The sequence below is a fragment of the Impatiens glandulifera genome, chromosome 2 (genome assembly GCF_907164915.1).
Source record: "Impatiens glandulifera chromosome 2, dImpGla2.1, whole genome shotgun sequence".
In the NCBI taxonomy this organism is placed as follows: Eukaryota; Viridiplantae; Streptophyta; class Magnoliopsida; order Ericales; family Balsaminaceae; genus Impatiens; species Impatiens glandulifera.
The window spans coordinates 1,641,179-1,654,348 of NC_061863.1; the positions used below are offsets into that span (position 1 = coordinate 1,641,179).

Consider the following 13,170-nt stretch of genomic DNA (forward strand, 5'->3'; position numbering starts at 1 on the left):
TTATATTATATTATATTATATTATATTATATTATATTATATTATATTATTTATTGATAAGAAAATAGAAAATAATTATAATTAGAGGAAAATTAAATTTTTACATTTATATATATAAAGGATTTTACATTATTAGTAATATAAATTATCTCTTTTTTTAAATTTTTTATCCCTCAAATTATTTTATATTATATATATATAGTTTTTTTATATCTCATAATTTTTTCCTAATAAATTATCTTTTCTAATTACTTTTATTTATTTTCTCTTTTTATTATATATAAATAGTTATTTATTATTTAAATTTTAAAATTTATTAATTCTTGTTAAGTTATTATATATATAATGTTTAATACTTAAATTTTTTATTATTATATTCTTTGATAAATATAATTTTATATTTAACTTTAAAAAATATACTTTTTTTTATAAATATATATTATTAGAGAGAAAATAAAATAAGAGAGATATTTTTTTAATTAGGATAATATTTTATTTATATATGAAAGGTTATATATATAAATAAATAAATATGTAATTATATATATATATATATATATATATATATATATATATATATATATATATATATAAATATAAAAAATTATAGAGATAGTATTATATTTTTAAATATAATTAGAAAAATCGGAATTAATTATAATTATAAGAGAATTAAATTAATGATTTAGAAAAATGAATTAGTTATTATTATTATTAACTTTATAAGGATATTTATATTTATAAAATTTATTTTATCAAAAAAAATTATATATAAATAAAACATTAATATATATATATATATATAAAGTTTATTATTTATAAAATTATATATATTATAAAGTTTTATTATTTATATAATTATATATATTATATTGTTATTATATATATATATATATATAAAAATTATTAATAAGATAAATTATATTTATATAAAATTAATAATAAAAAAGAATATATATATATATATATTATATTATATATAAAAATTATTGATAAGATAATTTATATTTATATAAAATTAATAATGGAAGAGAATATATATATATAATAAATTTATGAATATAATTAAGAAAAATAAAACAAATTAAAAATTTCTTAGAAACAAATAGTATTTAATCCTCTATTTTGGAAAACCCTAGGGACCATGCATGTTCAGCCTTTAGCATTGCTCTCTCGGCGATTTTTCTCTCCTTTCTGGTAATATTTTTTTTCGTTTGCCTTTAATGAAATGTGAAGTTTTTTGTTTTAGTTGGAAATATTCTTTGCCAATTCTATTGTTGTTGATAATTTGCTTTTGAGTTGTGTGTGTTTGCTTGCTTGATGAGACAGCATTGGAGAAAATTTTATACTTGAATGTGTACTTTTGGTGCTAAAACATGGTTTATTCTCAATAACTATAATGATAACTTGTTATATAGTTTGTTATTTAGTTGATTTTTTATAATTCTCCAAATGTTTTTTTAAAGGTTGCATTAATTGTCTTTGTTTGTAGGTGTATTTCTATATAACTACATAGGATTACGCTATACAGAGCCCCTAAATTGATGGTACGAAAAAGCCAGCTATACAGACTGACTAACCAACCCTGTTAATTTATATAACTAATTGTTAATGATATCGATCCTTTTCGAAATAACTTGCAGGAAACAACTAATGATTACCTTAGCGAGTTGCCAAGTGATATTCTGAGCATGATCACTGATAAGTTGGACCTGAAAGATGCAGTGAAGACGAGTATTTTATCGAAAAGATGGAAATATATTTGGATTAACCATCCCGACCTCATATTTAATCATCTTAATGTATTTGGATTGGACCGTAAAAAGCTTAAGAAAGATTCAGTAGGTGCAGACAGTAATTTTGTGAAATACGTGGACCAAACTATGCAGCAGAGGTTAAAAGGAGACGACAAGATTACTTCTTTTCGCGTTTCTTTTGTGTTGGGGGAGTTCTTTTCTCAATCTATAGATAGGTGGATCAGTTGTGTCCTTCGAAAAGGTGTTGAGACCATTGATCTTGATTTTTTGAAATTATATCCCATTTATATTCCTTCATCCTTCAAGAAGTGCTACAACTTTCCGTGGCTTCTAACCATCTCCGAAGATAAAGGGACACTAAAACATCTGCGAGTCGCACGTTGTAGGCTCCAATTAGCTCCAGCTTCATGTTCCATGAAATTTGATTCACTCATTTCCCTTCAGCTTATAAAGGTGTCTATAAACGATCTTCAACTTAAGGAGGTTCTAGAATATTGCCCTTTACTTGAAAATTTAAGTCTGCATTTCTGCACTGAACTCACTCATATCAGAAATGGCGACATACGGTTGAAGGTTTTGTACTTGAAGCAATGCTCGAAAATTAAGGAGATTGATCTCTGTACCGACAATCTCATTTCCTTAAAACTTAAACTGTCATATATAAGTAATCAAGAGCTGACCAAGTTTCTAAAAAGTTGCCCGGTACTTAAAGACTTAACTCTGTATTACTGTCAAAAACTCACCCATCTGAGTATTGGTAATTCTTCTAACAACACAAGTCTGATGTCTATCTCTTTGAAGAAATGCTTCAAACTTGAGCATATCGATCTTTGTGCTGACAATGTCGATAGACTTGAATACACTGGAAAGTTAATATCGTGGTCATTTATGAAAACCCCGAGACTGACAAATGCTTTTTTAAGCTACCTTAATTGTGTTAAAGGAAGATTATTAACAGAGGATGTCAAAAATTTAGATTCTAACATCTCTAGATTGACTCTTGACTTCCCTATGCTGCAGAATCTAATTTTTTCGCAGGAAGATAATTGTCAAGTAAATCTCCTTTCCTCCCTCCAAGTTTATTTATTTATTTATTTAATCTTCTTGTAACAAACCAAGATGTTGATGTTGTTATTGTTGCTTGTTGCCCAGTATTTCATGAATCCTAAACCAGTGACTGAATTCCTTAATATTAGGCGATTGGTTTTGCCTGTTATGCCAGCCCACAGTGAAGACATACTGATATGGGCTAGATATATCTTGAAGGCTTTCCCCTTGTTACAAACATTGGAGTTAAATGTAAGAAAAATTAATCATTCCCCCCAACATCCTAGTATTTGTTAATTTATTATTCTTAATGTTGCAGTTGGACAGACCGTTCGACCTGAGCCAGCCGATAAAAACAAAGACGGGGATAGAAGAAGAAGAGGAAAAGGTCATGAAGAAATGCCATAATGGATCCATAAGCGAGGTAAAGGTGAATGGATTTGTGGGAAATCAAAACGAAGTTGATTTGGTAAAGTATTTGTTAGAGAATTTATCGGGGCTTAAAGAATTGACACTTAGTCCATACAAGAAGGCTTACAAAAGATTTGATAGTTGGGAGTATAATGATATTCAAGCAAGCATAGAATTTGATTTGTTTGAATACGAGTGTCATGAGCTTCTTAAAGTAATTCCTCCATCTGTTTGTCTACATATTGAAAGACAGAGGATTTAGTAAGATTGATTTATGTGCTGTTTTAATTTTAATTTTAACTTTGTCAGAAATCATCATTATCTTAAGATTCTTTGGTTTATGTAGTAGGATGAATAGGAGGAACCTGAAATAAGTTTGTTTTTTTCTGTTTTTTTTATAATAATTTATTTCAATAGATGCTAAGAGAATAAATGTTTTTATACTTAGTTAAATGTTTATTAAGGTAGCTACTTTAAATCTATAATAAGGCATACCAGTTTTTTTGTTTTGTTTTGTAAGGTAGCCCTCCTCTCAATTCCTGACCTTCAAACAATAATTTTAAATAAATACTCTTTTTTTATATCATGGATACAATTTTGTTCTAAAACTTTAAGAAGAAAAAAATATAATATTTCTCATTGACAATAAATAAATAAATAAATATACAGTATTTCTCATTAGAAAGTATAATATATACACTTTCAATTCCTAACAACTCATTAGAAAGTATAATATATCCCTATTTTTTTTTAAAAATAAATATTCTCTTTTTTTTATATTATCATGGATACAATTTTGTTCAAAAATAATATTTATCATTAATTATAACAACTAGGTGAATTATTGTGAATTCTTAACAAAGATAAGAAAAAAATAAATAAATAAAAATTTATAATTATCTCTAAGATTATTAAAAACTCTTATTATTCTCACTTTGGCCTACCAATCTTCAATCGAACTCTAATCTCGTGATCTTATTTTTATTTCGATTAACCAACCATCTAGTTCAACATTTATCCATCAATCTCAATTGAACTCATTTTTTTTAGACCTTATATTCACTTCGGTCAAATACTAATCTCTTTTACCAATCTCCACAATCGACCTCTCATCAAAAGTCAAACTCTTTTACCCTCACTTTGGTCCACTACCAATTCCTCAATCAATTGACCTCTCTTGTTTCGAGACCTTACATTCACTTCAGCCAAACAACCAATCTCTTCGCATATTTTATAATGAACAACCCAACTTTTCTTATCCTCACATCAACTAATTAAACCATCTAATTCCACACTTATCCATTCCATCGATATTTCTAATCTCGTGATCTTTCACTTTTACTTCGGTCAAATGTTAATCCCCCCAATCGATCTCTCATATAAAGAGTCAAACTCTTTTTACCATCACTTTGGCCCACCAATCCCCAATCAATCAAGTCCAGGAATAATCTTATTCTTATAATCATAATATACACGTTGTCTTATAATATACCTAAATCTTTATCATCTCACTTACTTAGCAGGTCACTTCCGTCAACTAACATATTATTTATTACCCAATCATTTCTTATTTATCGACCTTTATCAACTGATTTTCGTACTTATTTACCAACTCACTTCCGTCCATCAACATATTCTTTATTCCCTCTTTATAACTATTATAAATTTGCACCGGGTGTGATTTTGAACTCTCGATACATACTGAATACTTAACTATTACACCACTTATGATTGTTAATTTTTTTTATAATTTAACGTATGAATATATAATTGATATGACTAACAATTATATATATAAAATGTTATATATATAAAATTAAATTACATAATCGAATTTAAAATATTATTAGTTTAGTTGTTTAAAATGTTGAAGTTATAATGTTAGAAATTCATATGTAGTTAGTTAAAATGTTTAATTTATATTGTTATGTTTTGAGGTTTTAAGTTCGAAATTTTTGTATATCACATTTTTTATTTAATTTTTCAAGTTAACGAGAGGGTCAACTTACCCAACTATCTTCTTTTTACCGATCTTTATCAACTTACTTCCGTCCATGAATAATCTTATTCTCATAATCATAATATACACGTTGTCTCATAATATACCTAAATCTTTATCATCTCACCTACTTACCAGGTCACTTCCGTCTAGGGGTGGGTCGGTACGATATACCTTACCTAAAATTTTAGTATGCAAAAAATGCATACATTTACCTTACCTTTGTTTCGGTATACCTTGATTTCGATATACCTTAATTTCGGTATGCAAAAAATTCATACATTTACCTTACCTTAATTTCGGTACGGTATCGGTATTATACCTTTGATACCTCAAAATATATATTAAATTAAAAAAAATCAATCTTATCGATAAGGTATAGAGTGCATATATTAAATAATATTTCAGTATAATTATATTTTGATATTATTCAAAAATTATATTTCTATAATTAAATTAATATTAAATATATTTAATTATTTCCTTATAAGTATTATATATATATTTTAACTTATAAATACTTTTTCGGTATTTCGGTATATCTCGATATACCAATTTTAAAAATTTCATATCTTTATCGTACCAATATTTTCGGTATGGTATCATACCTTATCTTTTTTTTCGGTATATCTTAAAAATCGATATTTTCGATATATTACGGTACGATATTTTCGATATATCTTTAATATCGGTAATTTTTCCCACCCCTACTTCCGTCAACTAACATATTATTTATTACTCAACTATCTCCTATTTACCGACCTTTATTAACTCATTTCTGTACTCATTTACCAACTCACTTCCGTCAATCAACATATTTTTTATTCCCTCTTTATAATTATTATAAATTTACACCGGGTGTGATTTCGAACTCTCAATACATACTGAATACTTAACTATTACATTACTTATGATTGTTAATTTCTTTTTATAATTTAATGTACGAATATATAATCGATATGACTAACAATTATATATATAATGTTATATATATATAATTAAATTATATAATCAAATTTAAAATATTATTAGTTTAGTTGTTTAAAATGTTAAAGTTATAATGTTAGAAATTCATATGTAGTTAGTTAAAATGTTGAATTTATATTGTTATGCTGTGAGGTTTTAAGTTCGAATTTTTTATATATCATATTTTTAATTTAATTTTTCAAGTTAACGGACGGGCAGATCAACTTACCCAACTATCTTCTCTTTACCGATCTTTATCAACTCACTTTCGTCCATGAATAATCTTATTCTCATAATCATAATATACACGCGGTCTCATAATATACCCAAATTTTTATCATCTCACCTACTTAACAGGTCATTTCCGTCAACCAACATATTCCTTATTACCCAACCATCTCTTATTTACCGACCTTTATCAACTGATTTCCGTATTCATTTACCAACTCACTTCTGTCAATCAACATATTCTTTATTCACTCTTTATAATTGTTATAAATTTGCAACGGGTGTGATTTTGAATTCCCAATACATATTAAACACTTAATTATTAAACCACTTACTATTATTAATTTCTTTTTATAATTTATTGTATGAATATATAATTGATATGATTAACAATTATACCTATAGAAAGTTATATATATAATTAAATTATATAATCGAATTTAAAATATTATTAGTTTAGTTGTTTAAAATGTTAAAGTTATAATATTAGAAATTTCATAGGTAGTTAGTTAAAATGTTGAACTTATATTGTTACGGGGTTTCAAGTTCGAAATTTTTGTATATCACATTTTTTAATTTAATTTTTCAAGTTAACGGGCGAGCGGGTCAACTTACCCAACTATCTTCTCTTTATCAACTCACACTTCCTTGAATCAACATATTCTTTATTTCCTCTTTATAATTATTATAAATTTGCACCGAGTGTGATTTGAACTCTCGATCTTCATTATGCATAATAAACACTTAACCATTACACCACTTATTATTCTTAATTTTTTAATATAATTTATATGACTGACAATTATATATATAGAAGGTTATATATATATATATATATATATATATATATATATATATATAATTATATAAACGAATTTAAAATATTATTAGTTTAGTGGTTTAAAATGTTGAATGAATATATTCATTAATTTTGAAGTTGAATTTGAAATATAAATTAATATTAACCTAATTTGTTAAAATGTTGAACTTATATTATTATGTTTTGAAATTGCAAGTTCAAAACTTTTGTATATCATATTTAATTTTTTAATTTAATTTTTCAAGTTAATGGACGGACGGGTCAAACCACGACCCGACTTAAGTATCAATTTACTCTCATATATATATCCAAATAAATCATATCTTTCAACCCGACAATCAAAAACACTTTGAATTTAAGCATTATATATATATATATATATATATATATATATATATATATATATATATATATATATATATATATATATATGAGATTCTGTGTTAAATGTTTGAAACTCAGTTAACTTATTATCATTTAACACTCTTTAGGGTTAAATTCATATAAAATGAGATTTTATCTCAAATATTTAAAATTTTAAATAAATAAATTAGTGTTATAAATATTTTATTTATTTTACGTTTAAAACTGTTAATACAAAATCTCGTATTTACATTGAATTCTATGTGTCGCAAGGTCTGAACAAACACGAAAACCAATTGTCCCAACAAGAATCCCCATTCTAACCATTTGACCTTATTTTCTTAAATTTAAATATAATATTAGTAACCTTTAATTTATACTTTTATCATATTTGGAAAAAAAATCATAAAAATCCATTAATATCAAACAAGCCCTAAACTCTAATCCTCCAAATCTCACCTTTCTTTCACGGTTCCAAAAAAATCAGTAAAAATGGCGACTTGCTATGACCCCAATTCCTTTCTGTCACATCAATGGAAAATCAGTCAATAACCACATAAAAAGACAAACAAATCTCTCTCTCTCTCTCCTCTCCGCTCTCATGTGCCTTCTGCCGCTGATCTCTGTTTCCCAATCGTCCTCGTCTACTGTTCCATCATCAAATCTCGTTTTTCATTTTCATTTTCATTTTCATTTGGAGCTGTATTCATTACGATTCAACTGAATCATCATACATGGTTGGAGCTTGATTCAATACGATTCAGTAGCAGCCATGGAGCTCAAGAAAGAAAAACTCGTTAGGTAAGTAATCATCAATCTCCTTACTCAATTTTCCTTAAATCTCATTTACGATGCGTTTTTCATTTGCGATTCATAGGTTTTGTAACGATGGAAAGCTATATCCCGAGAATTCATGGGAAAACAAAGAGAATACTACTAATACCAATACTAATAATCGCCGCCATGAGAAACGGTTACCACTCCACAAAGCTGCTTCAGCCGCACCGCCGTTACTGAAGCCCGATGGAACCGGAAATGGCGTCGGAGGTGTTAAGATTTCTTCATGGAAGAGGAATATAATAATAATTATTGATCCAGGAAGTGAAATTTCATTGATGTGGAATAGGATCTTCTTATTTTCATGTTTGATGGCTCTTTTCGTTGATCCTTTGTTTTTCTATCTTCCTTCTGTGTTCATTACCGATAATTCTTCTTGTATGTCGACTGATTTGAATCTAGGAATTACTGTCACCTGCTTAAGAACATTTGCCGATCTATTCTATCTTTTACATGTAATTATAAAGTTCAGAACAGCTTATGTTTCACCACAGACAAGGGTTTTTGGTAGAGGTGAACTTGTTATGGATCCGAAGAAGATTGCGGATAGGTATTTGAAATCCGATTTCTTCATCGATGCAATTGCCATGCTTCCTCTTCCTCAGGTAAAACCCGCATTTTCTCATATTATTATGGAGTTAGGTCACTCAATTTTGGGATACATTAATCTATAGTAGGTCAATTCCGCAAGAATGTTGACACTAAATGATACAATCTTGTTTTTTTCCATTGTTTAGATTAGGGTTTGTGATTTGCTTGCTCAACAATATGATTCTTTGGATTGATTTGATTTTACAGATTGTTATATGGTTCATCCTACCGGCAATTAGAAGCTCCCATGCGGATCACACGAACAATACGATCGTGCTGATTGTCTTTCTACAATACATTCCGAGATTATATCTTATTTTTCCGTTAAGTTCTCAGATAATCAAATCTGCAGGACTAGTTACAAAAACTGCTTGGGCTGGTGCTGTTTATAATCTCCTACTTTACATGCTAGCTAGCCATGTATGTAATTTTTCACTTCTTTTCTGATTTAAATTCAACAAATTGCAGTTATAAAAAGCTTGGTTTCTTCTATAGATCTTAGGTGCATCATGGTACTTATTGTCAATGGAGAGGCACGCCACCTGCTGGAAATCGGTTTGTAAACAAGAACTTGATCCTGTCAAATGCAATCTGCGTTTCTTGGATTGTGGAAGTTTGAATCATCAAGACAGGATGATATGGGCTAACAACACTGGTGTGTTTACCAAGTGTGATCCTGATAACAGCAGTGATATTGGGTTCAAGTACGGGATTTTTGGGGATTTAGTGACAAAAAATGTTGAGACTTCAAAATTTCTCGAGAAATACTTCTATTGCCTATGGTGGGGACTACAAAATTTAAGGTATGGTCGTTTTCCCTTGATTTTTTATAATGAAACATGCCTATTCTCAATGAGATTAACTTGAGTTTGATTGTCACAATTTATTCAAAATATTGACCCAAACCGATCTGCGATCACCCCTAGGATGGATCCCATTTCTCATAAGGATCTTGGCTGGATAAGGATGAGAAACGGGTGGATGATGCTAACACATTTACCCGATTTCAAAACATGCCATTTAGCTTATTGCTTGAAACAATTTGACTCATGGGATTTGTATTGTTTTGCTCTTATTGCAGTTCATGACTCATGGGATTTTTATTGTTTTGCTCTTATTGCAGTTCATACGGGCAGAATTTGAGTACTAGCACATTTATAGGCGAAACATTATTCGCCATACTTATTGCTATTTTGGGCCTGGTTTTGTTCGCCCATTTGATTGGAAATATGCAGGTTTTTTTCAGAAATCATACATTTTCTTTTACTAAAGTCATTTCTATACTTACAGCTTTTTTTGTTATTAAAATGCAGACATACTTACAATCTATGACAGTTAGGCTTGAAGAGTGGAGGCTTAAGCGAAGAGACACCGAGAAGTGGATGAGACACAGACAACTCCCTCGGGATCTACAAGAACGCGTTCGACGTTTTATTCAATACAAGTGGCTGGCTACTAGAGGAGTCGACGAAGAATCTATTTTACATTCCTTGCCTACAGATTTACGTCGAGACATTCAACGCCACCTTTGTTTGGACCTTGTGAGACGGGTAAGTATTGGGCTCATAAATCTCTAACTGTTTTCATGCATTATAATCCATATTCAGATGAGATATTTAACATAAAAAAATAGTTTCAAATAAATTTGTTCACGCATTTTGATCTACATAATAAACACTTTATGAATCTTAATCTATATGAGAAACAGTCAATACATTTCTTAATTTTGTCTTCATTAAGTCCTGTTTTCAAACGTTATCTCATCTTGATACACATAAAAAATGGTTCTAAAGATATTTATTCAAGCATTCTCATCTCGATTCGGATCCATATATATTCTTGTTTTCCAGTTTTTGTGTGGATGTTGAATCTACCTATGCTCATTTGAAAACACTTTCTAGATCTGGATATATATATGAGAATTCATAATAAATTTTTAAATTTGTGACTATCTAAATTATGTTTTCAATATGATCTAATCTTGATCCATCCACATTCAGATGAGATACATTCTCGTCTCGATCCATATCCAGAAAGTGTTTCCATTCAAAATCTTGATCTATTCGAGAATCCTTAATTTTGTTTGTAACTAAGTTCTGTTTTCAAACGTTTATTGCTTTACATCGAGATGAGAGGATTTTCAAATAAATTTATTCATCAACCTAAGTCGGTACCACCCACACATCAAACTAAAAAAATTCTTCTGTAGGTTCCATTTTTCTCGGAAATGGACGATCAACTTCTCGACGCCATCTGCGAGCGATTATCATCATCACTAAGTACACAAGGCACATATATAGTCCGAGAAGACGATCCAGTAACTGCAATGCAATTCATCATCAGAGGAAAGTTAGAAAGTTCAACAACAAACGGAGGACGGACTGGTTTCTTCAACTCAATAACCTTAAGCCCCGGAGATTTCTGTGGGGAAGAATTACTCTCATGGGCTTTACATCCAAAATCAAGTTTAAACTTACCATCATCCACAAGAACAGTAAAAGCACTAGTGGAAGTTGAATCATTTGCATTACGAGCGGAAGATTTAAAATTCGTAGCGAATCAATTTAGAAGACTTCATAGTAAAAAGTTACAACATACTTTTCGGTTTTACTCTCATCATTGGAGGACATGGGGAACTTGTTTCATTCAAGCTGCTTGGAGAAGATATAAGAGGAGAATGATGGCTAAAGCTTTAAGCATGAAATTAGAGTCTTTTTCTTATGATAATACACCACAAAAGGAAATGACCATGAAAAATACTGAAGAAGAAGAAGAAACAAAGAATAAGGCGACAAAGCAAAGTCTTGGAGTGACAATATTGGCTTCGAGATTTGCGGCGAATACAAGGAGAAGAGGAGCTTTGAAGATTAAACAAGTTGGATTGATGAATTTGCAGAAGCCTGAAGAACCTGATTTTTCAGCTGAGCCAGATGAAGATGTTTAAGGTTTGCTTAGTAGATGAATTGTAATAATATTAGGTGTGTTTGGAATTAAGTCCTAGACATTATTAAAAGGGCTTGATTCCAATCAGGCCTACATGTTTTGGATTGTTTTCTATAGAAATAACTTCACTATCTTTTGCAATGAGAATAAACTTGTTTATCTAAATATAATCATCATGATTTAAGAAATAACTTGTAAATACATTTTTAATTAACTTTATAATTATTAAGATCTTTTCCAAATAATATTGGTGATTTGTTTGCTGACATTTTTTTTTTGAATCTGTGTCATATTCTTTTAGCTGTAGCAACTCTGACTATTGTACCTGTGCATATTGTTTTGACTTAACAAATATAAATTATATTTTTTTTTGTTTGTAAAAATTAATAAATTAAAAAAATATTTGTTTTTGTCCTATTTGGTTGGTTTAGACCTATTATGTATATTAATTAATTTTTTGGATAGATTGGTCCAGATTTAGAGTGAGCTTATGATAGGTCATCCTTACTCCCATTAAAGAACATCAAATTATTGAATTAAGAATAATTTTTTTTTATTTTTTTAATAAAGAGTTATTAAATTTTATGTTAAAAATAATTTTTTTATTTTTTCAATAAAGAGTTATTAAATTTTATGTTACTGTTTTTTAATTTTTAATATTTAAAAAAAAATTGTATATATAATTTAATATTTAGATTATTAATTATTTATTTTGATTTGATACATATTATTTTATATTATTTATTTATAATTTTCTATATTTAACTCATTTAATTTAATCATATTCATATAATTAATTCTTTATAAAATAAAAAATTTCTCTGCCTTATAGAATTATAATTATAATGAGGAGTGATAAAGAGAGGGAATTTGGTGAGGGAATGAATTGGCATCACTTCATTTGAAAAATGTAAAAGTGAGAGAAAAGAGAGAAATGAGAGAAATTATTTAATTTTTTCAGCGAATAAAATTATGCCACGTTATTCCCCAACCAAATTCTTCACCTAATCATTTCTCAATTATAATATTGTTAATTTTTTTTAATAATAGTTAAATTATTAATTTAAAATCAATTAAGTATAACACAAGCTAAATTTAAAAATATTTTATATATGAAACATGATATTTTGTATATTTTAAATAATAGATAAATATAAGGAATATTACCTAATTATCTCTAACCACTCCTAAAAAATATATATTATCCTA

The 13,170-nt window shown here is 28.1% G+C and overlaps 2 protein-coding genes across 2 annotated transcripts; both read left to right on the plus strand.

The window, feature by feature from the left end:
• The first annotated feature begins 1,143 nt into the window (after positions 1 to 1,143).
• On the plus strand, positions 1,144 to 3,476 carry LOC124923637 (F-box/FBD/LRR-repeat protein At1g13570-like). The gene is made up of 5 exons (XM_047463599.1): positions 1,144 to 1,196; positions 1,516 to 1,546; positions 1,643 to 2,809; positions 2,909 to 3,055; positions 3,123 to 3,476. Exons 1-5 carry the CDS (start codon positions 1,144 to 1,146, stop codon positions 3,474 to 3,476), a joined length of 1,752 nt encoding a protein of 583 aa, XP_047319555.1.
• A 4,618-nt stretch (positions 3,477 to 8,094) lies between these two features.
• LOC124927941 (cyclic nucleotide-gated ion channel 17-like) lies at positions 8,095 to 12,135 on the plus strand. The gene is made up of 7 exons (XM_047468454.1): positions 8,095 to 8,391; positions 8,468 to 9,032; positions 9,226 to 9,438; positions 9,514 to 9,821; positions 10,142 to 10,253; positions 10,332 to 10,568; positions 11,228 to 12,135. Exons 1-7 carry the CDS (start codon positions 8,363 to 8,365, stop codon positions 11,960 to 11,962), a joined length of 2,199 nt encoding a protein of 732 aa, XP_047324410.1. The 5' UTR covers positions 8,095 to 8,362; the 3' UTR covers positions 11,963 to 12,135.
• Positions 12,136 to 13,170: the final 1,035 nt, after the last annotated feature.